Source organism: Prionailurus viverrinus, chromosome D4 (genome assembly GCF_022837055.1).
Source record: "Prionailurus viverrinus isolate Anna chromosome D4, UM_Priviv_1.0, whole genome shotgun sequence".
In the NCBI taxonomy this organism is placed as follows: Eukaryota; Metazoa; Chordata; class Mammalia; order Carnivora; family Felidae; genus Prionailurus; species Prionailurus viverrinus.
Genome location: NC_062573.1, coordinates 47,109,828 through 47,134,369, shown reverse-complemented (window position 1 = coordinate 47,134,369; position 24,542 = coordinate 47,109,828). Strand labels below are relative to the sequence as shown.

The 24,542-nt window shown below is 36.9% G+C and overlaps 1 protein-coding gene across 11 annotated transcripts in view; it reads left to right on the top strand.

Annotated features, from left to right (window-relative positions):
* The window catches only part of CCDC171 (coiled-coil domain containing 171), a 351,008-nt gene that overhangs the window by 158,281 nt on the left and 168,185 nt on the right, over positions 1 to 24,542 (top strand). For all 11 annotated transcript variants that reach the window (XM_047831056.1, XM_047831053.1, XM_047831052.1 and 8 more), the window contains 3 exons: positions 7,067 to 7,293; positions 8,017 to 8,199; positions 15,249 to 15,434. In XM_047831056.1, the coding sequence (XP_047687012.1) occupies positions 7,067 to 7,293; positions 8,017 to 8,199; positions 15,249 to 15,434 (596 nt within the window). The remainder of the gene's footprint in view (positions 1 to 7,066; positions 7,294 to 8,016; positions 8,200 to 15,248; positions 15,435 to 24,542) is intronic.

The following is a 24,542-nucleotide window of genomic DNA, read 5'->3' as shown; positions in this document are numbered from 1 at the left end:
GTAGAAAAAGCCAAAATGTATAGCCACAAAAGACTCCAAAAAAGCAAAGAAATCTTAAGAAGAACAAAGCAGGAGGCGTCATGACTTCCTGATTTCAAGTTATACTATAAAGCTATAGTAATCAAAATGTATGGTACTGACATAAAACTGGACAAATAGACCAATAGAACAGAATCTAGAGCCAAAAGCATAAACTGAAAACCCAAACACATACGGTCAACTGATATCTGACAAGGGAGCCAAGAATACTCAACAGAGGGAAGATAGTGTCTTCAATAATGGTGCTGGGATAATTGGATATTCACATGTAAAAGAATGAAACTGGACCACACACACAAGTATTAACTTGAAATGGATTAACAACTTAAATATAAGACCTGAAACTATGAAACTTCTAGAAGAAAACAAGGCTCCTTGACATAGGTCTTGATCCAAATTCTCTGGATCTGGCACTAAAGCACAAGCAACAAAATAAAAAATTAGCCAGTGGGACTACATTCAACTAGAAAGCTTCTGTACAGCAAAAGAAACTATCAACAAAGTGAAAAGACAAACTACAGAGTGGGAAAATATTTGCAAACCGTATGTCTTATAAGGGGTTAATATATAAAATATATAAAGAATGGATATAATTCAATCCAAAAAACCCCAATAACCCAATTAAAGAAATGGGCAAAGGACCCAAATAGATATTTTCCCAAAGAAGATATACCAAAGGCCAACAGGTACATGAAAAGATGCTCAACATCAATAGTCATGCAGGGAAATGCAAGTCAAAACCACAATGAGATGTCATTTTATGCCTGTTAAAATGACTATCATCCAAAAGACAAGAGATAACAGGGGCGCCTGGCTGGCTAAGTCAGAAGAGCATTTGACTCTTGATCTCAGGGTTGTGAGTTCAAGCCCTATGTTGGGTGTAGAGGTTACTTAAATATATCTCGGTGTTGTGAGTTCAAGCCCCATGTTGGGTGTAGAGTTTACTTAAATATATATATGGAGAGAGAGAGAGAGAGAGAGAGAGAGAGAGAGAGACAAGAGATAACAAATGCTGGTGTGGAGGTGGAGAAAACTGAATCCTTGTGCACTGTTGGTGTGATTGTAAATTGATATAGCCGCTATGAAAAACAATATAGTGGATCTTCAAAAAATTAAAAATAGAGCAACCATATGATCCAGCAGTTTTGCTTCTTCTTTTTTTTTTTTAAGGATTATTTATTTATTTTGAGAGAGAGAAAGAGTGAGCAGAGGAGGGGCAGAGAGAGAATCCCAAGCAGGATCCATGCTGCCAACACGGGGCCTGACAATGGGGCTTGAACCCACGAACCATGAGCTCATGACCTAAGCCGAAACCAAGAGTTGGACGCTCAACCGACTGAGCCACGTAGGTGCCCCCAGTAATTTCGCTTCTGGGAATATATCCAAAGGAAATGAAAACACTAACTTGACAAGATCTCTGCTCCCCACCTGCCAGTTCATAGCAGTGTTATTTACAACAGCCAATATATATAAACAGCTAAGTGTCCATTGACAGATGAGTGGATAAAGAAATTATGGTTTATATACAATATTGTTTAGCCATAAAAAATGAGGAAATCCTACCATTTTCAGCAATGTGGATGGACCTTGAAAGTGTTAAGCTAAAGGAAATAGGTCAGAAAAAAAAAAAGGAAATAGGTCAGAGAAAGGCAAATACTGTGCAATCTGGCTTATGTCTGAATACCCCCTCACCAAAACCAAAAACCAAATTCAAAGACAAAGAAATAAGACTTGTGGTTACCAGAGCTGGAAGGTAGGATGAGGGGGAATCAGAGGAAGTGGTTAAAGGTACAAATTTACATTTATAAGATAAATAAGTCCTGGGGATGTTGTGTATAGCATGGTGATTACAGTTAACATTACTGTATGGGGTATAGGAAAGGTGTTAAGAGAGTAAATCCCAGGAGTTCCCATTCTTACAAGGAGAACATTTTTGTTTTTTCTTCTTTCTTTCCTTTTTATTGTATCTATACAAGATGATGGATGTTAGCTGAACCTATTGTGGTAATTGTTTCACAGTATATGTAAATCAGACCATCATGTTCTACACCTTAAACGTATACAGTGATGTATGTTAATCATTTCTCAATAAAACTGGGGGAAAAACTCCTAAAACAAAGTACTTAAGTTCCTTCTATCTTCATAGCTTCAGTTTCTTTTCATTCATTTAATAAGTATTTATTGAACATCTATTATATGCCAGTCACTTTTTATTTGTTTATTTATTTTTACTGTTTATTTATTTTTGAGAGAGAGAGAGAGAGAGCACGAGCAGAGGAGGGGCAGAGAGAGAGGGGGACGCAGAATCTGAAACAGGCTCCAGGCTCTGAGCTGTCAGCACGGAGCCCAATGTGAGGCTGGAACTCACCAACTGTGAAATCATGACCTGAGCCGAAGTCGGATGCTTAACCAACTGAGCTACCCAGGTGCCCCGTATGCCGGCCACTTCTTTAAAAAATGAGGCATAATTGACATACAATACTATATTAATTTCAGGTGTATAACAATGATTCAACATTAATATTTATTGCTAAATAATCACTATAGCAGGTCTAGTTAACATTTTTTTTTAAAAAATTAAAGTTTATTCATGTATTTTGAGAGAGACAAGGAACATGAGCAGGGAAGGGGCAGAGAGAAGAGGGAGAGAGAGGATCCGAGCACTCTCTGCACTGTCAGTGTGGAGCCTGATGTGGGGCTCTATCTCACCACCATGAGATCATGACCTGAGCTGAAACCAAGAGTCAGATGGCTGACCGACTGAGCCACTCAGGTGCCCCTAGATAACATTGGTTAACCATACCTAGTCACAAATTCTTTTTTTTTTTTTTTTCCTGTGAGAAGAACTATGAGAGGATATGATACACTCTCAGCAACTTTCAAATACGTAGCATCAGATTTGAGCTATGGATTCACAATCCTTTTTCTTTAAGATCTAAATTGTATTGAATATATTGAGTAAGCCAAAGATGAACTCCCTGACTTTCGGATAAAAAACTTGTCACACTATGTCTAGAAATACTGGAATTTAAATAAAATTTTGAAAAAAAAAGAAAGCTTTGGAGACTTCTGGTGCTTTTTTTTTTCTTTCCTAGTTTTAATTTAAATTCTAGTTAGTTAACATACAGTGTAATACTAGTTTCAGATGTAGAATTTAGTGATTCAACAGTTCCATACAACAGCCGGTGCTCATCACAAGTGCCCCCCTGAATACCCATCACTCATCATCCATCTAGCCCATTCCCCTGCCCAACTCCCCTTCAGTAACCATCAGTTTGTTCTTTTTTTTTAAGTTTATTTATTTATTTTTTTGAGAGAGAGACAGAGAAAGACAGCAAGAGCAGGGGAAGGGCAGAGAGAGAGAGAGAGAGAGAGAGAGAGAGAGAGAGAATCCCAAGCAGGCTCTGCACTTTTAGTGTGGAGCCTGATGTGGGGCTCGAACTCTGAGATCAAGATCTGAACCAAAATCAAGAGCTGGATGCTCTCTACCTAGTAAGCCACCCAGGCACCCCCATTGGTTTGTTCTTTATAGTTAAGAGTCTGTTTCTTGGTTTGCTTCTCTCTCTCTCTCTCTCTCTCTCTCTCTCTCTCTCTTTTCTTCTCCCTAGAGAATTCTGGCAGTTTTTGTTGTTTTTCTTGTTTGTTTTTGTTTTGTTTTGTTTTGAGAGTAGCCTACCTATATATATGTATATTTAAAAAAATGTTTTAATGTTTATTTTAGAGAGAGAGACACACACACAGGTGGGGAAAGGCAGAGAGAGAGAGAGAGAGACAGAATATGAAACAGGCTCCAAGCTCTGAGCCGTCATCCCAGAGCCCCATGTGGGGCTTGAACCCACAAACTGTGAGATCATGACCTGAGCCAAAGTTGTGTGCTTAACTGACTGAGCCACCCATGTGCCCCAAGCCTACCTATATTTGTAAAGTGAACTGTGGGTGCTTTAATTACCTTTGCAGCAGTATATATTTGTGAGTTGGGATTTTCATTGTTTTTAAGTACAAAACAATTTTGATGTTCAATATGGCATATATGGTGCCTTCTCGAGATCACCTTGTAGTTCAATGTTCTTAGTTTGGCTAAGCAAAAAACTTTCACTGGACTATATCTTCTAAAAAAAATTAACTTTAGTCTGTATTTTAAATGTACTGTCTTGCATTGAATGCATTAATAATCAGACTTAAAATAGGTTGATAACTGGGGCACCTGGGTGGCTCAGCCAGTTAAGTTAAGCTCTTGGCTTTGGCTCAGGTTATGATCTCACGTTTTGTGAGTTTGAGCCCCACTTCAAGCTCTGTGCTGGCAGTGAGGAGTCTGCTTGGAATTCTCTCTCTCACCCTCTGTCTCTGCCCCTCCCTTGCTCATGTGCTCAGTCTCTCTCTCTCTCTCTCTCTCTCTCAAAATAAATAAATAAATAAACTTAAAAAAAGGCACAATTCTTTATGAATTTGTTTTAATTTTTTTTAATGTTTATTCATTTTTGAGACACAGGGAGACAGGGTGTGAGTGGGGGAGGGGCAGAGAGAGGGAGACCCAGAATCCGAAGCAGGCTCCAGGCTCTGAGCTGTCAGCGCAGAGCCCGACGCGGGGCCTGAACCCACGGGATCATGACCTGAGAGGCAGTCAGATGCTCAACTGACTGAGCCACCCAGGCGCCCCATTTATGAATTTGTTTTAAAGATTTTAAGTGTAAATATTGCCTTTGCTATTGTAAAAAGTCCAATAGAGTCTTCTTCTTTCTCAAAAGACACATGCTATAAAGGAGAGGGGAAGTGATTAATAAATGTATTTTACATAAACAAGAATTTGTTAAATGTAACAAACATTTAAACAGTTTAGACAAGTTTAGACATGAGAAACTTTAGTGACCTTATTTTTGTCTCTTATTTCTGTATCATTATATGAATAACTACAACTATGTCACTAGAGGATTTTTTTGTTTCTTCATTTATTTAGTGTTGAATTAATTGTACTGTATACTGTATAATGTGAAGTATGTTATAAAAACACACTTCTTACTCATCAAAGTATAAATTATTTAGTGAGTGTTCTTTCTGTAATTCCTTGAGAGAAGTGAGGAACTAGAGTGTATGCCTCTTTCCCACTTCTTAAAAATTCAGAAGAATGCCTTGGAGAATTATATTGTCACTTAAGTTTACCTCTCAGAGTGGTTAGTATCTACACAAACACATTTCTATGATATAGTAAAAAACCGCTGTTCATTAAAATTTAATTGTAGTTAGTTTTTGCTTTTAAAGGCTCTTTGTGAAAATTTTATTACTTTGATATACCTGAAAATTTCCCAAAATGATGAACTTTTATCTTGTTTCTTTAAAAAGAATAACTTTTGGCATATCATTAAAGTTAATTAATTTTTCTTGGTATTATTGAATGCATTCTTGCATTCTGCATTGTCGCAATTGCTATGAAAGTAAAAAATATAATTAATCCAACAAACATACAAAATATCCATATATTCTAGACTGGCACAGTGCAAATACAGAGTTTACCGAGATAACAAAAGACAGACTGAAGTCCCTGCAAAGCCAGTTGAGAAACAGGGAATACATATATTAGGCACTGGAATGATGTTTTATATTGAATGTTATAGGTAAAATAAATTTTATTCATTCAACAGCGACCTATTAAATAATAGTTTAGCAATTCTTTTAAATATGTGTGCTGTATTATATGTTAATTGTTATATGAAGCTACTGAATTCTTTTTTATTCATGACTTATTTAAACAACTGATTGATAACAAAGGAACTGTGTATTTTAATGACACTTCATATGCCTTTGTCAGTGGGATTCTCAGGATGTTTATGAGGGGTATACAGAATTAAACTTATATCACCTTATGTTCTTAGAAGTCCGTGCATCGATAACTGATAAAAATAAATTCTACAAGGAGGATATTATACTTTTATCCAATTTACAATTTTTATTTTACGTATAACTTCTAGGCAACGTGGTTTCCAAAATCTGACTGCTGTATAATTTAAAAGTTTATCTTTCCTTTTGTCTACTGAGGAATAAAGGAATAAAACAAGCCTCACATTTTTGAACACAGGGCCTCTGTGATATTGTTCTTTCTGACTTAGAAAACCACTGATTTGATTACCTTCTCAGCCAATGTTGCTATTCATTGTTGAACCATATGTACTCTTAGAATTATAAAGCATTTTTTTCTATTGGATAAAACTGGCCAGATATACTTTTTGTGTATATTTAAGTTAATTCCAACAGCAGAGACTCTGGAAATGTAGAAAGGCATACTACTGAATTTAAATAATCTCTCCATGCTTGTCATTTTACGTGGATAGTATCATAAAACAAGTAACGACAGATTAAGACCTGCCTAGCAGAGGGAAAACTAAATTACATGACTTTTATTAAGGCATAAATAAACCTATTAACCATTATCTGGAATACCAATTAGTAGACAGTGCACTGACAATTTTATTTATCAACATTAAACGCAATTATTAATTACAGACCTGATGAATCTAGCAGTAAGCAGGCCATGTTGGATATGCTGGGACCTTAAGTCCATTATGTGAGAGGGATGATTACCGAAATCCTGTGGGGAAATAAGTAATTGTCGTTGTAAAATTTTAATTGCCTTGGAATAAGGCAAATTATATTTTCTTGTCCGAGCATATAAATAGTTTGACATTAAGGTAACAAGTGTCAGTAGTTGTAAATAGAAAATGAATTTATGTTAGGTTTTAAAACAAAGAAAAGAGTGATGATGAATTTTTAGTGTCATAGTGGTTTAGTGTAAATGATATAATGTAAATGAATGCAGATTTTCTTTAGCTGTATTGTTTAATAGGTAATCTATTTTCTGCATTCCTTTTTTCGTAGTGAAAATTAATGTGGGAGGGGACTTTTTGAATGAATTACTACAGGTGAATAGGGATTGTATAACTGAGGAAATATTTTAATTGTGTGGTGATTGGCAGAGTTGTAAAATGCGCAAGAGACAGTTCACATTTTCATCGTGTCTTTTTTTTTTTTCCCGAAGATCCAAATTCCAGAATTTGTGGACATTTACTCGTAGGTGCAGCCAAGAATTCTTTTGCAAAACTCATGGATAAAATTAGTCTGGCAATGGAGAGCATACCTTTGCATAGTAGCAAGAGTATTACATATGTAGAAAAAGATTCTCTGGTTCAGAGGCTGGCTCGTGGACTTCATAAAGTAAATACACTGGCCCTGAAGTATGGTCTACATGGTCATGTGCCCATTTTGGTATGTATGCAATTTCATTACATAGTGACTTTAGTACTTGTAAATTTAATTCTGAATCACACTTACTTGTAGTTTAAATTAGTTGTGCATCAATGTATCTAGATTTCCTTTGGATTTCATGTAATCTTTTTTTTTAATGTTTATTTGAGAGAGAGAGAGAGAGAGACAGAGAGAGAGAGAGCATGCATGAGCAGCAGGAAGGGCAGAGAGAGAGGAGAGAGAGAATCTGTGCTGTCAGCACAGAGCCTAACACGGGGCTTGATCCCACAAACCATGAGATCATGACCTGAGCCGAGATCAGGAGTCAGATGCTTAGCCGACTGAGCCACCAAGGCGCCCCAGACTTCATGTAGTCTTTTAATGTAATACTAATAGCACTTAAATGTCAAAGTGTCTTAAATATCAAAATACAAAAGTTCTGGCATGAGTTGTGGATTTACTGTTTTCTGTAAGTGGACTGCAACAGAATTCTATGAGACATAAACAGATGTCAGTTCCATTTTCTAGCCCTCTAGATTATTTATTTTCTTTCGTTGTTCATTTCATATAAACCAAATTATTGGTCACATAAAAAATAAAGCCTTCACCTCTAAGTTTCCGTTACAGCTAGTATTGTTTTCTGTATAATCTAAGATACATTTAAGTTGGTAAAAGGGCCATTGCCCCTGATTTATTAGTCAACCTGTAGTTACTGCTTGTAAAATTGCTCTTGATTAACAACAGAAAAGCACAGCATCATTACAGAAGCAGATATTTGGATTTACACAAAGACTGCACGCGGCAGAAGTGGAGCGCCGTTCACTGCGTTTGGAGGTCACAGAATTCAAACGAAACGTGAATGAAATGAAAAAGGAGCTCGACAAAGCCCAGGGTCTCCAAATGCAATTAAATGAATTTAAGCAGTCGGTAAGTATGTGTGATTTAAAATACCGTGGCTCTAGCGCGCTCTTCGCTGATACGTATGCACACACATATGATCTGTAGATCTACAGATTTCTTTTAGCTTTTTGTTGTTTGTTTTCTCAGATAATTCAGAAGACTTCCCTTATAAAATTTCCAACAGTACTGCATTCTATACAAAGTTGCTGGGTGACTAGATCTTAAATATTCTCACCACAAAAAGAAGGGATAATCATGTCATATGATAGAGTTGTTAGCTAGTGCAATATTGGTCATCATACTGTAACATATAAGTGTATCAAGTTACACAGGTTGCACACCTTACACAGGCTTATATCTCAATTATACCTCAAAAAACAGGAGTTAATACCTGATGCTTAAGGGAATACTGATTCTGTGTCAGCAGAACTCACAGCCTGTTAAAATGTATACGGTGGCTGAAAGTGTAGAAAAGAGTAAGTTATAGTTAGGAGAGATTAACTGCTTTAGCAAACAAACCCCCAAATGTGTACTAAAAGATAATAAAATGCTTCTCCCAATTGAAGAGTCTGGTGTTTGGAACAGGAGGTGGGATGTTCTCTCTTTTTCTTTTTATATTAAATATTTTGAGTACATTGGATTATTTCTTTTGAAATCAAATTGCTTTTCCAAAGAAATGTTCAATCTAACTTCCACCAAACTCATACATTATTTAAGAAAGCAGAAGATAGCTGAGCAAAGGAAGGCTAGGTACCAAATAACATTAAATCAAGATCAAAATGTGTAAATATATGAAGCACAGTAACATGGAGATACACACATACTCTGCTGCCCAGGTTCGTTTGTCACACTGCTGTTTTTAATGTGGATATAGGAATATAGAGTTAAGACATTACCCTGTAACTTCAAAATTGTAGGGGCGCCTGGGTGGCTCAGTCGGTTAAGCGTCCGACTTCGGCTCAGGTCATGATCTCGCGGTCCGTGAGTTCGAGCCCCGCATCGGGCTCTGTGCTGGCAGCTCAGAGCCTGGAGCCTGCTTCAGATTCTGTGTCTCCCTCTCTCTCTGGCCCTCCCCCGTTCATGCTCTGTCTCTCTCTGTCTCAAAAATAAATAAACATTAAAAAAAAAAAACAAAAAACAAAATTGTATTCAATTGATGACAACTAATATAAATATGAATACAAAATTTGATTCCCAAATCTAGCAGCAAGCTACTTTTAGTACCCTCTTCTTTGGGGAATCTTTGCAAGTTCAACTTCAGTTTAAATGGCTAATTTGGAGGGGCACCTGGGTGGTTCAGTTGGTTAAGTGTCCGACTTCGGCTCAGGTCATGATCTCACAGTTCATGAGTTCGAGCCCCGTGTCAGGCTCTGTGCTGACAGCTCAGAGCCTGACGCCTGCTTCAGATTCTGTGTCTCCCCCTTCCCTGCTCCCACTTTGTCTTTCTGTCTCTCACAAATGAATAAACGTTAAAAAAATTTTTTAAAAAGGCTAATTTGGAATGTGCAGTTTTAACATTTGTGGAAACAGAGGGGCAGATAGCAGTTTAGTTACTAATCCTATGATAATGTAAACTGCTAATGTTAATTATTATTTCAAATAGCTGTGCTTTCAAAGGGCACAAAGTTCCTATAAATAAGGTCAAGTAATCGTGCATTACCCTTCTTATTGAAGATAAGTAATACTTCTTTTATGAGTGAATGTCTAAAGACATTGATTTTGGGGGTGCCTGGGTGGCTCAGTCGGTTAAGCGTCTGACTTCGGCTCAGGTCATGATCTTGCAGTTTGTGAGTTCGAGCCTCACTTCGGGCTCTGTGCTGACAGCTCGGAGCCTGGAGCCTGCTTCAGATTCTGTGTCTCCCTCTCTCTCTGCCCCTCCCCCTGCTTGTGCTCTGTCTCTGTCTCTCAAAAATGAATAAATGTAAAAAAATAAAAATAAAAAAAATAAAGACACTCATTTTTCCCTCACTTTCTTAGTTTTTTGTTCAGAGAAGGTAAAATTTTAGAGCTGCCTCCACATTTTTTCTATTATAAAAGTAATACACGATAGCTATAAATAAAAATACAAAAAAGTTTAAAGAAGAAAGTTCAAATCACTGAAATCGCACTGCCCATAACCAATTACTACTGAATTGTGGATGAGTTTTGTTCCCCACATATTTTGGTGTGTTTTTTGTGTGAAGATGCAAGCTTTTATGCACAGTTGTAGTTTAGAATGATTTTGCGTGTACAATTTGCAAAAAACATGTATACAGATATTAATTAATATTCACTTATTATAAGCATTTCCTGTGTCACTTATTAATTTTACTTTAGATGAAATGAATAGATCATAACATAATTATAATTATAATCTAATTTATAATTATATAATTTATAATGTATAATTATAAATGATTAGATTTTAGATTTTCCTAATTCTATCATATTGATGTATCAAAATTTGACTATTCTCTTATTTTTATTTACTTTTTTTTTTTTAATTTTTTTTTCAACGTTTATTTATTTTTGGGACAGAGAGAGACAGAGCATGAACGGGGGAGGGGCAGAGAGAGAGGGAGACACAGAATCGGAAACAGGCTCCAGGCTCTGAGCCATCGGCCCAGAGCCCGACACGGGGCTCGAACTCACGGGCCGCGAGATCGTGACCTGGCTGAAGTCGGACGCTTAACCGACTGCGCCACCCAGGCACCCCTATTTTTATTTACTTTTAATGTTTACTTATTTTTGAGAGAGAGAGAGACAGAGCATGAGCGGGGGAGGGGCAGAAAGAGAGGGAGACACAGAATCAGAAGCAGGCTCCAGGCCCTGAGCTGTCAGCACAGAGCCCGACGCGGGGCTCGAACTCATGAACTGCGAGATCATGACCTGAGCCGAAGTCGGACGCTTAACTGACTGAGCCACCCAGGCGCCCCTTGAGTATTCTCTTATTAATAGATGCTTCATTTTTTCCAATTTTTTTCCATTATACTTAAGCATAAAGAGCTATTTATTTATTTTGAGAGAGAGAGCAAGCAGGGGATGGACAGAGAGAGAGAGAGAAAGAGAGAGAATCTCAAGCAGGCTCCACGCTGTCGATGCAGAGCCTGATGTGGGGCTCCATCTCATGAATCCTGAGTTATGACCTGAGCCGAGATCAATTGGGCACTTAACCAGCTGAGCCACCCAGGTATCCCGACAGCTGTTTATACTTTTAAAAGCCAGTTCCTTTGGAGGGTGTATCTGCCTCCTTTTGATTTGCTTTTAATTGTGTGTACTAACTAAATCTAGGATGTAGAGGTGGTCTGCCAAAATGGAAAGAAACAGCTATTGATACGATTTGAGATTTAGAATAAGTCAACTTTTTTTTAGATTTAGATAATAGTGACTTTCCTGAAAATTGGAAGATTATATATGTTGCTTTCTGGAATATGCGTGAGGAATTGTAGGTATTGTATACAATATGATTTTCTAGTCCTTAGCTAAGTAGTAGTAAAACAAGTTACCATCTTATCTTTGATTAGTTTGGAAGTAGTCAGACTCAATTTCTAGAATCCAGCAGAAGGTTAGAGTTTGAAGAAAAGTTGCTGGAAGGTGACAGAATCCTCTTATAAGAACTTTGGTTGAATAAGTGGCTTGCAGCAAAAGCTAACATGCTCCAGGAAATGTTTAGTGTGAATTACTTTCACTAAAGTGCAGAAATAAAAATAGCATTAACTGAAGTAATAATTGAATGAATGAGATATGTACCTTTATATTTGTTAATTTTTTAAAACATTTATTCATTTTTGAGAGACAGACAGAGACAGAGCATGAGCAGGGAAGGGGTAGAGAGAGAGGGGCACACAGAATCCAAAGCAGGTTCCAGGCTCTGAGCTGTCAGCACAGAGCCCAACACTGGGTTTGAACTCATGGAACCATGAGATCATGACCTGAGCTGAAGTCGGACGCTTAACCGACTGAGCCTCCCAGATGCCCCGAGTACCTTTATATTTGGACATACAGTTGTACGGTGTAACATTATAAACTGATGATTTCTAACATTTAATGACACTATTGACCATGTATAAGGCACTGACCCTAAGCACTTCAAGGAGTTGATTCATTTAGTCCTCTTATATCAGTAACAGTTCCAATTATTATCTTTATTTTACAAACAAGGGATATGGGACACAGAGAAGCTAAGTAACTTGCCCAAAGTCACATAGTTAGTAAGTGGAAATGACAGCATTTGAACCTAAGTCGTCTGGCTGCAAAACTCACACTCTTGACTACTTCGCTCCAGTGGTTAATGTTTATATCTAGCTGTGTGAGTAAAAGGCTTGTTTCATTAAAAACAGAATAGATGGGAAAATGCTGCTATTTTCCTCTAAAAAATGACGAGTGTGATTGCAATCATCATCTTTCATTGATTTCAGGCCAAATATTTTCAGGAGGAGAATAAAATAGCTTCCTTAGAGTTGGTCTGAAATTGTAACATAAAGGAAAATGTCCTGCCTGCTGAAGCTATTCAGTTCTCTGCTTCTGAGCACCATGTTCACTGACCAATCTACTGACCTTTGTTCTTCAACAGCAAACTCCCATGATTTTTTTTTCTTTATAAGTTCCTCACAACTGCTTTTATACACCATCTCTTATTCTTCATTGCTATACTTGTTTCATTCTGTTTGGTTTCTGAAGACAGAACAGAACTGAGCCAGTCTCTGGGAGGGATAGATGGACAAGAGAGAGAGGCTAAAATTAGCTAAGTTTTAAGGTGAAGGAGAAATTTTGGAGGGGTGGAAAGAAGTCCTGCGAAATCATGGGGATCTTGATTTATAGGGGCCAAGTAACAGATGGTCACCACGAGGAGTGGTACTTTAGAACAACATAACAAATAAAAGGTAGAAGAAATACAAAAATATCTGTTCATAAGACCCAGGAGAATGCTGTGGCATCAGTGACCAGAGGGATGTTAAGATGTTGAGATGAACAGGAGTGCCCAGAAGAGGCTGTTAGAGTTGATGAGAGTTAGACCTCAAGGAAGTGGAGGGTTTAGTTGTAATGGCGCAATGTGGAGAGTGAGGCAGCAGTTAGGAGGGAGCCAAAGATAGATGTTCGTCCAAATCTAAACCCTATAAAAGTATCAGTGATACATTAGATACGCCTTTACTGGATGGATCTCAGGAAATGATGCAACGTTCTTTTGTGCTTGTGATCGTTCCTATTATCTTGTGTCAACTTAAGTCATTTGGCATCTATTTTTATGCTATAATGTTGCTGTTGTTTGTGCTATACTTTAGAATTTAATCAGTGTTGAGGAATGCATTATATATACCTTTGAAAAGGCAAATAATAGTAAGAGACAGTTGCTTCTGGAAAGTAGCACGCAAGGTACCTGGTGCCAAAGTAAAACTGAGTTAAGACTATATTATGATATAGGAAGATCCATGTAATAAACTTATCCTCAAACTTGGTTCTAGCAAAAATTTTTTTCTCTGCATGAGATGCATGCTTGGCCCATGAGGAAACTATAACTAAGCACATTTGTCTCATGTGTCAGAAAACTCAGAGATAAAGTCCACATTCAACTGCAATAATTTATATATTCCAGATGCCAAGAATCAATAGAATTTTTTTTCTGCTCTTCCTCTTCCCCCACCCTAAATTTAAAAAAAAATTTTTTTAAAATCAATTTGCTTTCTACTTGTGGTTAATTATATTCACCTCAAAACCTGTTCAACAATGGGACAGTTATCAGTCTCAAATATCTATATATCTATATCTATCTATATCTATCTACAGATCTATATCTATATAGGTGTAGATAGATAGATAGATAGATAGATAGATAGATAGATACTGATATATACAGCATGGTTAGGTTCCTTTTAGTTTTCCATATATATTTCACAGGTTACCTACCTTTTGTGAAACATTTCCTGTTCTTTGTACTTCAAGATCAAGATGTCTCTTGTTGTTTGATGTGTTAAGTTTCATTTGCTTAATTGTTTTGAACAGGAGATAATACATGTGTGTCCTGCCCTGGATTCCCCACCCCTTAAGGGATGGCCGCTGGCTAGAACTGTCTAGATAGATGTAGTGCTCTGCTCTATAAAGCAGTCATGATATTGTAAAAAAGGTGTTATATACTCTGGTGCACAGTTTTATTTGTAGATGTTTATGTCTGAATATTCTTTCATTCAACAAATATTTACTGAGTGCCTACTGAGTGCCAGGCGCTCTTCTGTGTGTTACGTGAGCATGCTGAATGGGGTCCCTACCCAGCAGAGCTCATGTCCTTAAATAAGTGGTTGATGGCAGGGTGTGGACAGGCAATAAAAATAGTGAATATAGGTAGTGGATTTAGATAATGGTAATGACTATAAAGAAGACAAAGGAATATAGTAAGGAAGTGTGAGTAGTCATAGGAGTTGGGGAGGTCTGGTCTGGTAAGGATTCTTGAAGAAGGGGATTTTTGACCAGGGAGATCTGAAAGTAACATACACCAACACAGACTTTTGGGTAATCACTTCAAAGCATTGGAAATTGTGGGGTGCCTGGGTGGCTTATTTGTTTGATTGTCTAACTTCAGCTTGGGTCATGATTCTTGTGGTTCGTGAGTTTGAGCCTTGCGTCGAGTTCTGTGCTGACAGCTCAGAGCCTGGAGCCTGCTTAGGATTCTGTGTCTCCCTCTCTCTCTGTCCCTCCCCCACTTGCATTCTGTCTCCCTCTCTCTTGAAAATAAATAAACATCAAAATAATAAGCATAGGAACTTGTTAAAGGCCTTAATTCTTACAATCATGTTCTTTATAAAAAGTGCTTGTGTATGAAATGTAAACTGAGCATTATGGATTTATTTGAACTTGAAATAAGTTTTTTAAGATTTTATTTGACTAAAAATGACAACACTTGGGGGTATAGCTGCTCTGCTTTTAAAACAAGAGTGATGTGTTTTTTTTTATCTCGACTTATGAAATTAAAAACAAATTGTACTTTTGTCATGTATCGGACATTTTTGAAATGTGTGTGTTATACTCTATGTTAGCAAATATAGTTCTGAAAAGTGATGCAACAGTGCAGTTAGCTTACAAATGATTTTGTAACCTTTTTCCAGAAATTGATCACCCATGAGAAGTTTGAAAGTGCATGTGAAGAACTGAACAACGCGTTACTTCGGGAACAACAGGCACAGATGCTATTGAATGAACAGGCTCAGCAACTACAGGAGTTGAATTACAGACTTGAATTGCATTCCAGTGAGGAAGCTGACAAGAACCAAACTCTAGGAGAAGCTGTTAAGGTAGGAAGACCTTGGTTTATTTCCTCTAGGTGTGGATCTCTGAGGGAATCATTTCTATCTCCTGAAGAGGGAGAAATCTTATCCTGTAAAAGTTTGTAAGGATGGAATGAACTTGGTTCTGAAACCTCAATTCTAAGCATGCATTCATGTGTATTGAAAATGTAAAAGCAGTTGAAAACTACTTGCTAGGTGAAAACAAAGTAGGGATTTTTTTCCAGGAGTAATTTTCTAATTTTTTTTTCATTTATCTTCCTTTGTTTCTTCTCTTCACTTCTTTTCCTTTACTTGCTTTATACCCCCTGGCCATTGAGACTCTATGTATCTTCTGGATTTTGAAGAGTTTTGCATCTGGCTCTGTCTGATTCTTATCTAAGTGCATGTCTGGGGAGGAGGAAGGTTTGTTTGGGAAGAGTTGGTCTTCCTGTCATATATTTGTGGCAAAGATACCTAGAAGGGAAAAGAGAAGTTACAATAAAATAGTTGTCATTTAGAAAATTTTATTAGCGGATTTAGGACTATGGTATCTTTAGGAGATGTTGGCTGTGAAGTGTAATAGAATTCTTGTTTCTGATTACATTTGTGGAGTTTTCACTAGTGAAGTTACACACCAGAATGAAATAACTATTTTCAGGCAAACAAAAATTATATAATACAGCTTCTATATTGAGTATCCTATCTAATGCAGTAAGCAACTCAGAGTTGATATATAATTTATGATGCAAATAGTATATATTTATTCTAATAGCTTAATACTATACTACTAATAAGATAGTCAAAATTTAGTGAGAGCTTCCTATTTGCCAGGCACTATGCAAAATATCTTATAAGCTATTATCTTATATAATCCTCATACTAACTCTATGGGATAATTCCCATTTTGTAAATGAGAAAACCAAGATACAGAGAGGTTATGCACATAACCACTGGTAAGTGCTAGACCTCGGGAGTCAGATTTCACATCTGCCTTCCTAACTGTTTCATTACATTTACTATGGATTGACAGCACATGTATGCCAGACCCTGTGCTGCTATCTCCACATGAATTATTTTGTTTCATTCTTAAATTACCCCCATGAAATAGGCACTATTATTATTCCCAGTTTTGAAGTTATTATTTAAATGCCAGTTGGTTAATATACAGTGTAATATTAGTTTCAGGTGTACAGTGTGTTCTCCATAGTTAAGAGTCTGTTTCTTGGTTTGCCCCTCTCTCTCTCTCTTTTCTTCCCTTAGCTCGTTTGTTTTGTTTCTTAAATTCCACATGTACGTGAAATTACATGGTATTTGTCTTTCTTGGACTGACTTATTTTGCTTATCATAATACTCTCTAGCTCCATCCATGTCATTGCAAATGGCAAGATTACATTCTTTTTGATGGCTGAGTAATATTCCAGCATGTGTGTGTGTGTGTGTGTGTGTGTGTGTGTGTGTGTGTGTGTATATGTGTGTGTGTGTGTGTGTGTGTGTGTGTGTGTGTATCTATCTATCTATCTATCTATCTCTATATATATCTCACCTCTTCTTTATCCATTCATCACTTTGTGGACATTTGGAATCTCTCCATCATTTGGCTGTTGTTGGTAATGCTGCTGTAAACACAGGGGTGCATGTACCCCTTTGAGTCTGTATTTTTGTATCTTTTGGGTAAATGCCTAGTAGTGTAATTGATGGATCCTAGGGTAGGTAGTTCTATTTTTGTTTTTGAGGAACCTCCATACTGATCTTCAGAATGGTCACAGCAGTTTGCATTCCCACCAATAGTGTAAGAGGGTTTCTCTGAATCCTCTGCCAACACCTGTTGTTTCTCTTTTTGTTTCTTCTTTTTTAAATGTTTATTTAGTTTTGAAAAAGAGAGAGTGAGCAGGGGAGGGGCAGAGAGAGAGGGAGACAGAGAATCCCAAGTGGGCCCTGCACTGTAAGTGCAGAGCCTGATGTGAGTCTCCATTGCATGACCGTGAGATCATGACCTGAGCCGAAATCAAGACACTTAAGGGACTGAGCCACGTAGGTGCCTTTGTTTTTTGTGTTGTTAGTTTAGTCTCATTGTTTTTTTGATGAAACAGAGTGTTCAGTTGACTTGCTTGGGGTCTTCTGAGCTGGGATTTAGTGTTCTAGAAAAAATTAGAAAATATTGAAATTTAACAGAAGAAAATACAGATGACCTCAAGGAAAAATCGTCCCAGGATACTATTAATATTTTGGAGTATATTTTTCCTGATACATATATTAAGTCAAAGCATTTCACGTTACTGTTTTTATAAGTCAAAAGCAGAAAAATGCCAGCAATTTTATATGGTTCAACCTAATATATATAGTTTTTCTTACCTAAATGAAAACATACTTATATGCTGTTTTATAACATATTACTTTATATATTAATAATAGTTGTATGCATTCTTACTAGTTGATATGACTCTGTTATATCAATGTTTTTTTCCCTTTTGTAAACACAATTAATAAATATTCATTGTGTAAAAATAAGAAAATATCGATGAAGAAAAATAAAAATTAAGATTCCCAAATCATATCATCAGATATATCTACTGTCAAAATTTTGTTGTATATTATTTCAGATCTTACATTTTGTGAATATGGAAATATAACCAAATCTATGTTAATAAAATGCAATCATACTATTATATGTAAATTCTAATTTAGTTTCTGAAAACATCATGTCAAGAATTTCTTTCCATGCTAAGGTATATAGCAGTATCAACATCTTCAATGGCTGATAAAATTCTTTGAATATGCAGAATATTTTAACCTAGTTTCTTAATACAGTTTCTCTCCCTCTCTTCTTCCCTCCCTCTCTCTTCCTTCCTTGCCTCTTTCTTTCTTTCTTTCTTTCTTTCTTTCTTTCTTTCCTTCTTTCCTTATTTACCTCTATTATAAGTAATTCTAAGATGAGCAATCCTGTGGCTAAATATTTATACACATATCTGTAATTATTTCCTTATTATAAAATCCTAGATGAGGAATTACATGAAATTACATGAAATTTAAAGTATAAATGTTATAAATTGGCCTACAGCAAATTTTTACCAGTTCACTTCTCTCGTAAAATATATGGTGATTTCACTTTCTTTTAAGTTTAGTTATTTATTTTGAGAGAGAGAGAGGGAGCAGGGGAGGGGCAGAGAGAAGGGGAAAGAATCCCAAACAGGGTCTGCTATCAGTGTGGAGCCCGATACGGGGCTTGATCTCACGAACCGTGAGATCACGACTTGATTGGAGATCAAGAGTCTGACACTTAACTGACTGAGCCACCCAGATATCCTGTGATTTCACTTTTTACCCAACCAGGCTATTACTGTTGAAGAATTTTTTGTCATTTGATCAATATGGCATTTTTACTCTAATTTCTATTTCCTTGATTACTAGTCAAGTTGAACATTTTTTGAAATATGTTAGTCAACATTTTAATGCCTCGTGTCCCGTTAATAGATAATGAAATTAACTAGGCTTTGACAAAGTGTATAACAGTGTCCTATGGAGTCTTTTCTTTCTGTAATAACTCGTGGTTTGTATTTAGGTGTAGTATCTTCCAGCAGAGAAAAAGCTGTTCATATTCATTTCTTTAAAATGCCAGTAGCTTAAATATTGTTGTCAGGAGTGGAGAATTGTTTAATTACTATCTCTTAATTAGAACTAGCAGGTGGTAATGTGAAAATGCTCTCTTGTGGGAGATGGCATAGTTCAGCAGAAAAAGCACTGGCCTTGGAACAAGTATTTCTGAATTCAAATCCCAGTTCTGTCACTTGGGCAAATAACTTAACCTTTCTCAGCCTCAGGTTCATCTTCTGCAAAATGAGGGATAATGATACTTAAGTTACAGAATTTTTATGGGAATTAATTAAGATACTAGTTGAACAGCAAGTATATGCTTGATAAATATTCTTTTGTATTTTTCAGTAGTACGTAAGTAGTTTTTTACGTGTCCCTTTAAAAAAATAAAATGTGTTGCTTCTTTATAAAAACAGAATAAGATCATGAATAGAAAATATGGAAAATACAAAAGAGAAAACAAGTTACTTATAACTTATTATCTGAAAACAACCAGTTAACACATTGGGGTTTTGTTTTTAATCATTTTCTATATGTAATAGTTTTCATAAACCATACTTTGGATGTGATGCTCAGAAAGGCCTTCCTTTATGAGACAACTATATTTACAGCAAGATACCTATTGTATTACAGTAGTGCATTAAAGAGAAAAGGAATCTCCAAGGACAAAACTATAACAACACCAACAAACCCCAATGAGTGGAATCAGAGTTAGCACTGTGAACAGATGCTGGGCTTATGCTGTAGGCAAATGCCAAAGTCAATGCTGGAAGTAGGAGACAAAGCTCTGGGCTCCACCAGTAGATCAGGCCTTGAACTTGTGGTTCCCACACTGAAGAATTGCCTGATAACCTGAATGGGATAATCTCAGGTCAGTAATGTCTGGGCAAAAGCTAATGTAAAATTTTCTCTGGAAAAAAGTTTGTCTAATTTAGTTTCTTTAGGAGCCCGCTCCACACCCCCACCCTGCACTCCACCCCCTTCACCCAAACTAAAGTTGATGAAGAAATGGGCACATAAATAAATATTTTAATCTTAAAAAAAAATTTTTTTTAACATTTATTCATTGAGAGAGAGAGAGAGACAGAGAGAGAGACAGAGAGAGAGAGAGACAGAGCACAAGTGGGAGAGGGGCAGAAAGAGAGATGGAGACACAGAATCCGAAGCAGGCTCCAGCACAGAGCCTGATGTGGGGCTCAAACTCACGAACCATGAGATCATGACCTGAGCTGAAATGGGATGCTTAACTCATTAAGCCACCAAGGTGCCCCAATATGTTAATCTTATATTCAGCCACATTGCTAAACTCTCTTGTCAATTTGAATAATACTCTGTCTGTACTTTGTAGGGTTTTCTACATAGACCGTTACATTATTTGTTCTATAGTGATGGTTTTGTTTTTCTTTTCCAAACCTTAATCTTTTAATTTTTTTCCTCTCCTTACTGCACTGGCTAGGATACAGTGTTGAGTAGAAATGGAGGCAGCAAGCATCCTTACCATGCTCCCAATTTTGAAGATCTTTCTTACTTTTCTCCATTAAGGAGAAAGTTTGCTATAGGTTTTAGTTGATAAATCCATATCGGGTTAAAGGGGGTTTCTTCCTAGATTATGCATAAATAAAAAATCATGAATGAATTTTGGATATTATCAAATACATTTTTAAGTATCTATTGAGATAGTTATATGATTTTTCTCTCATTCTGTTAGCATGTTGAACTATATCAGGGATTGGCAAACTATGGCCCACAGCCTGGGTTTGTATGGCCTGTGACCTAAGAATAACTTCGCAAATTAAAGGAACTCACTGAACTATGAGCAAAATGAAAAAAATATGAATAAGCATCTAGAAACACAGTAATGAAACTATAGAATAACAAAGACAAAGAGGAAATCTTAAAATCTGTGGGCTTAGGAAAGACATTCTTTCTGTGGCTGATCTTGGATTAATGGAACTAGTTTAATAGTTATAAAATTCTCTAGGAACTCAAGGCAGTGAACGCAACATGCTTTGAAGGCAGGAATGATTTAGTTTTAGCATACCTCTCTGTCATTGGGAATTATAGACAAATGGACATGGAAAGTGTAGTATGGAAGAAAGTGGAATAAGTTAAAGATTTGTTACTATCTTTTCTCTATGTCCCCACTCTGTTCTTTAGATATTTTATGTTGTTGACCTGGTCTATAACATCTTTAGTGCTACTGAAACTCTAAAGCAGTTTTGTTAGGAAACCTTTCTTTTTCTAAAAAAAATTTAATGTTCATTTATTTCAGAGAGAGAGAGAGAGACAGACAGAGAGAGAGAGGAAAGAAAGAGTGCACGCACAAGTGGGGGAGGGGCAGAGAGAGAGGGAGAGAGAGAATCCCAAGCAGGCTCTGTGATGACAGTTCACAGCCTGATGTGTGGGGCTCAAACTCACGAACTGTGAGATCATGACCTAAGCCAAAATCAAGAGTAGGATGCATAACCGATTGAGCCACCTAGACGCCCCAGGAAACATTTCTTTATATGGTATAGTTGTTAGATAATGAAAGCTACATAGCCAATGTATCTTATTTTTTTCTTGACTTCATGTAAGTTTAGATTTAAATTTAGTAACATTGATTCTAACCATTTTATCTTGGATCCTGCCTTACATAGTTTTATTTTTAATTACATACATGAAAGAATGATTAAAATAAAATTTTATTTATTAATTAATTTATTTATTTAAGAGAGAGAGAGAGAGAGAGAGCGAGAGCGAGCACACAGGCAGGAGAGGGGCAGAGAGAGAGAGGGGGAGAGAGGATCTTAAGATCCCACAACCCTGGGATCATGACCTAAGCCAAAATCAAAAGTTAGATGCTCAACTGACTGAGCCACCCAGGCGCCCCGTAAAATAAACAGTTACCATAATGAGGGACTCAACTTGTAGGTCAAATACTTGCAGGAGCTCATACAGAAATTTGTATCTTAAACTGGTTTGCTGCTGTAACCAACATCTAAAGTATGAGGCACTGGTTTAGAACAGATTAAGGGTATAATTCTCTTATTCTACATGGCCTCGAGGTAACCACCATTAAGTTCACTGCCTGCATGCATGCTTGGATATATGGGAATAAGGAAACCAGTAGTGAGGGTACTTCCAAGAAAAAAATCTTGGAGTATTTATTGGTACCTGGCACTGACTGAAAGCAAACAGATTAACAACCTGCCAACTTTTTGAGGCGGTTGTATTGCCTAAGAAACCACAAGTCCAGACTAAAGTAGGCTTGTACTCTGAGCCTTAAACAATAAACCTTAGATGATCTATCATTTTCTTTTCTTTTCTTTTCTTTTCTTTTCTTTTCTTTTCTTTTCTTTTGTTTTCTTTTCTTTTTATTCTCTTTCCTTTCTTTCTCTTTCTTTCTTTCTTTCTTTCTTTCTTTCTTTCTTTCTCTTCCTTCCTTCCTTCCTTCCTTCCTTCCTTCCTTCCTTCCTTCCTCTCTTGCCTCCTTCCTTCCTTCCTTTCTTTCGGCTTTATGCCTAGTGTGGAGCCCAACCCAGGGCTTGAACTCATGACCCTGAGATCAAGACCTGGTCTGAGATCAAGAGTCAGACACTTAACCAACTGAGCCGCCCAGGTGCTCTGATCTATCATTTTAATCAACTCCAAAGAAATCTATAGAATTCACAGAATTCCATACTGTAAATATCATTGTTTATTTAGTTGTTCATCTGCTGATGGGCATCAGGTCTGTGGCATTTAAAAAATATATTATAGATTATAATAAGGGGAAACTGAATAGTTTTCCTGAAATGACATTGCTTATATGAAAAGAGATTTTTAAATTTTACTCTGTCTCTAGTAAATTTGACATTAAGAATGGCTGAATCATTAGGGGCACCTGGGTGGCTCAGTCGGGTAAGTGTCCACCTTCAGCTCAGATTATGATCTGACGGTTCATGGGTTCGAGCCTTGCATCGGGCTCTGTGCTGACAGCTCAGAGCCTGGAACCTGCTTCAGATTCTGTGTCTTCCTCTCTGCGTCTGCCCTGCTCACACTCTGTCTCTCTCTCTCTCTCTCTCTCTCTCAAAGATAAATAAACATGAAAAATAATTAAAAAAAAGAATGACTGAATCATTAGGATTAGAATAAAGGTATAGTTATAGTTCCTCATTTTGTTTTGAGAAAAGTTAGGTATCTATTAAATTCTGATGACTTTCACTTATATCTGAAACATACTAGATGTGCTTATTATTTATAGAAAATTTAAAAATATTTATATATTTATAAGATTATTTAATAAAGTTAATAATCTTTCTGTAAAGTTAAAAAATTACCTCCTGATTTATCTTTCTTAAAAAATAAATTCTGGGGGCACCTGGGTGGCTCAGTCAGTTAAGCGTTTGGCTCTTGATTTTGGCTCAGGTCATGATCTTGTGGTTTATGGGATCGAGACCCAATTCGGGCTCTGTACCGACAGTGCAGAGCTTGCTTGGGATTCTCTCTCTTCCTCTCCTTCTGCCCCTCCCCAGCTTGAGTATGCGCATGCACACATTCTGTCTCTCTCAAAATAAATAAACTTAAAAAACAATTCTGCTCATCTAATTAATACACATATTTGAGCTATTACTGTGTGGAAAGTACGGGACTTACCTTTGTGGAGAATGTAGTGAACTTAGTTAAAAAAGAATACCTTTATCTTTTTTAAAAAACTTTTTATTGTTTATTTGTGTGTGTGTGTGAGAGAGAGAGAGAGAGAGAGAGAGAGAGAGAGAGACCTCCCCCCGCAGGGACGGGAGGAACAGAGAGAGAGGGACACACAGACTCCGAAACAGGCTCCAGACTCGGAGCTGTCAGCACAGAGCCCGACAAGGGACTCGAACTCACCAACCATGAGATCATGACCTGAGCCAAAGTCGGACGCTCAACCGACTGAACCACCCTGGTGCCCCAAGAATACCTTTATCCTAATGCTTGGTGAGATTTTTGATATCACAATGGATGAGAGCATCTGAAACTATTATAAAATCTTAAATTCTCTGAATTGTCGCAATTTTGTAATTCTGTCCATGAAATATTCTAGACATTGGATGAGAGAGAAAGGCTTAGGAAAAAAATAAGGATTTATTCACAGCAAGTTCCCCAAATAGTTCCTTTGTGTAACTTGGATCCAGCTCTTATTCATGTGCCCTTTTCCCTCAACTTTTATGTCACCTACCAACTTCTGCTGTGTTCTTTTATCCCACCACGTGGTAGCAGCCTCACAGGGTCTCAAAGACTTAATGCCTCTTCCAGCTGTCTGGATCATTCTTTACCTTCTTGCCACTGCTTTGGTTTTTTTTTTTTTTTTTTGCTTAGGTATCAGTTTTAATAGAAAATTAACTCTGTGCTTTATTATTTTCCATTCTCAAACTTAATTACACTTAGATTATGGATGGGAAAGAAGAAGCAAGAGGAAAGAAGAGTACATTTTTTAAAGTTCAAGTGAAATAATTTGCAAAGATATTTTGGAATTGTAGTAATTGTGGCAAAGGGTCACATTTTATAAATATTTACCTTTTCATTAAAAAATTCTGACTT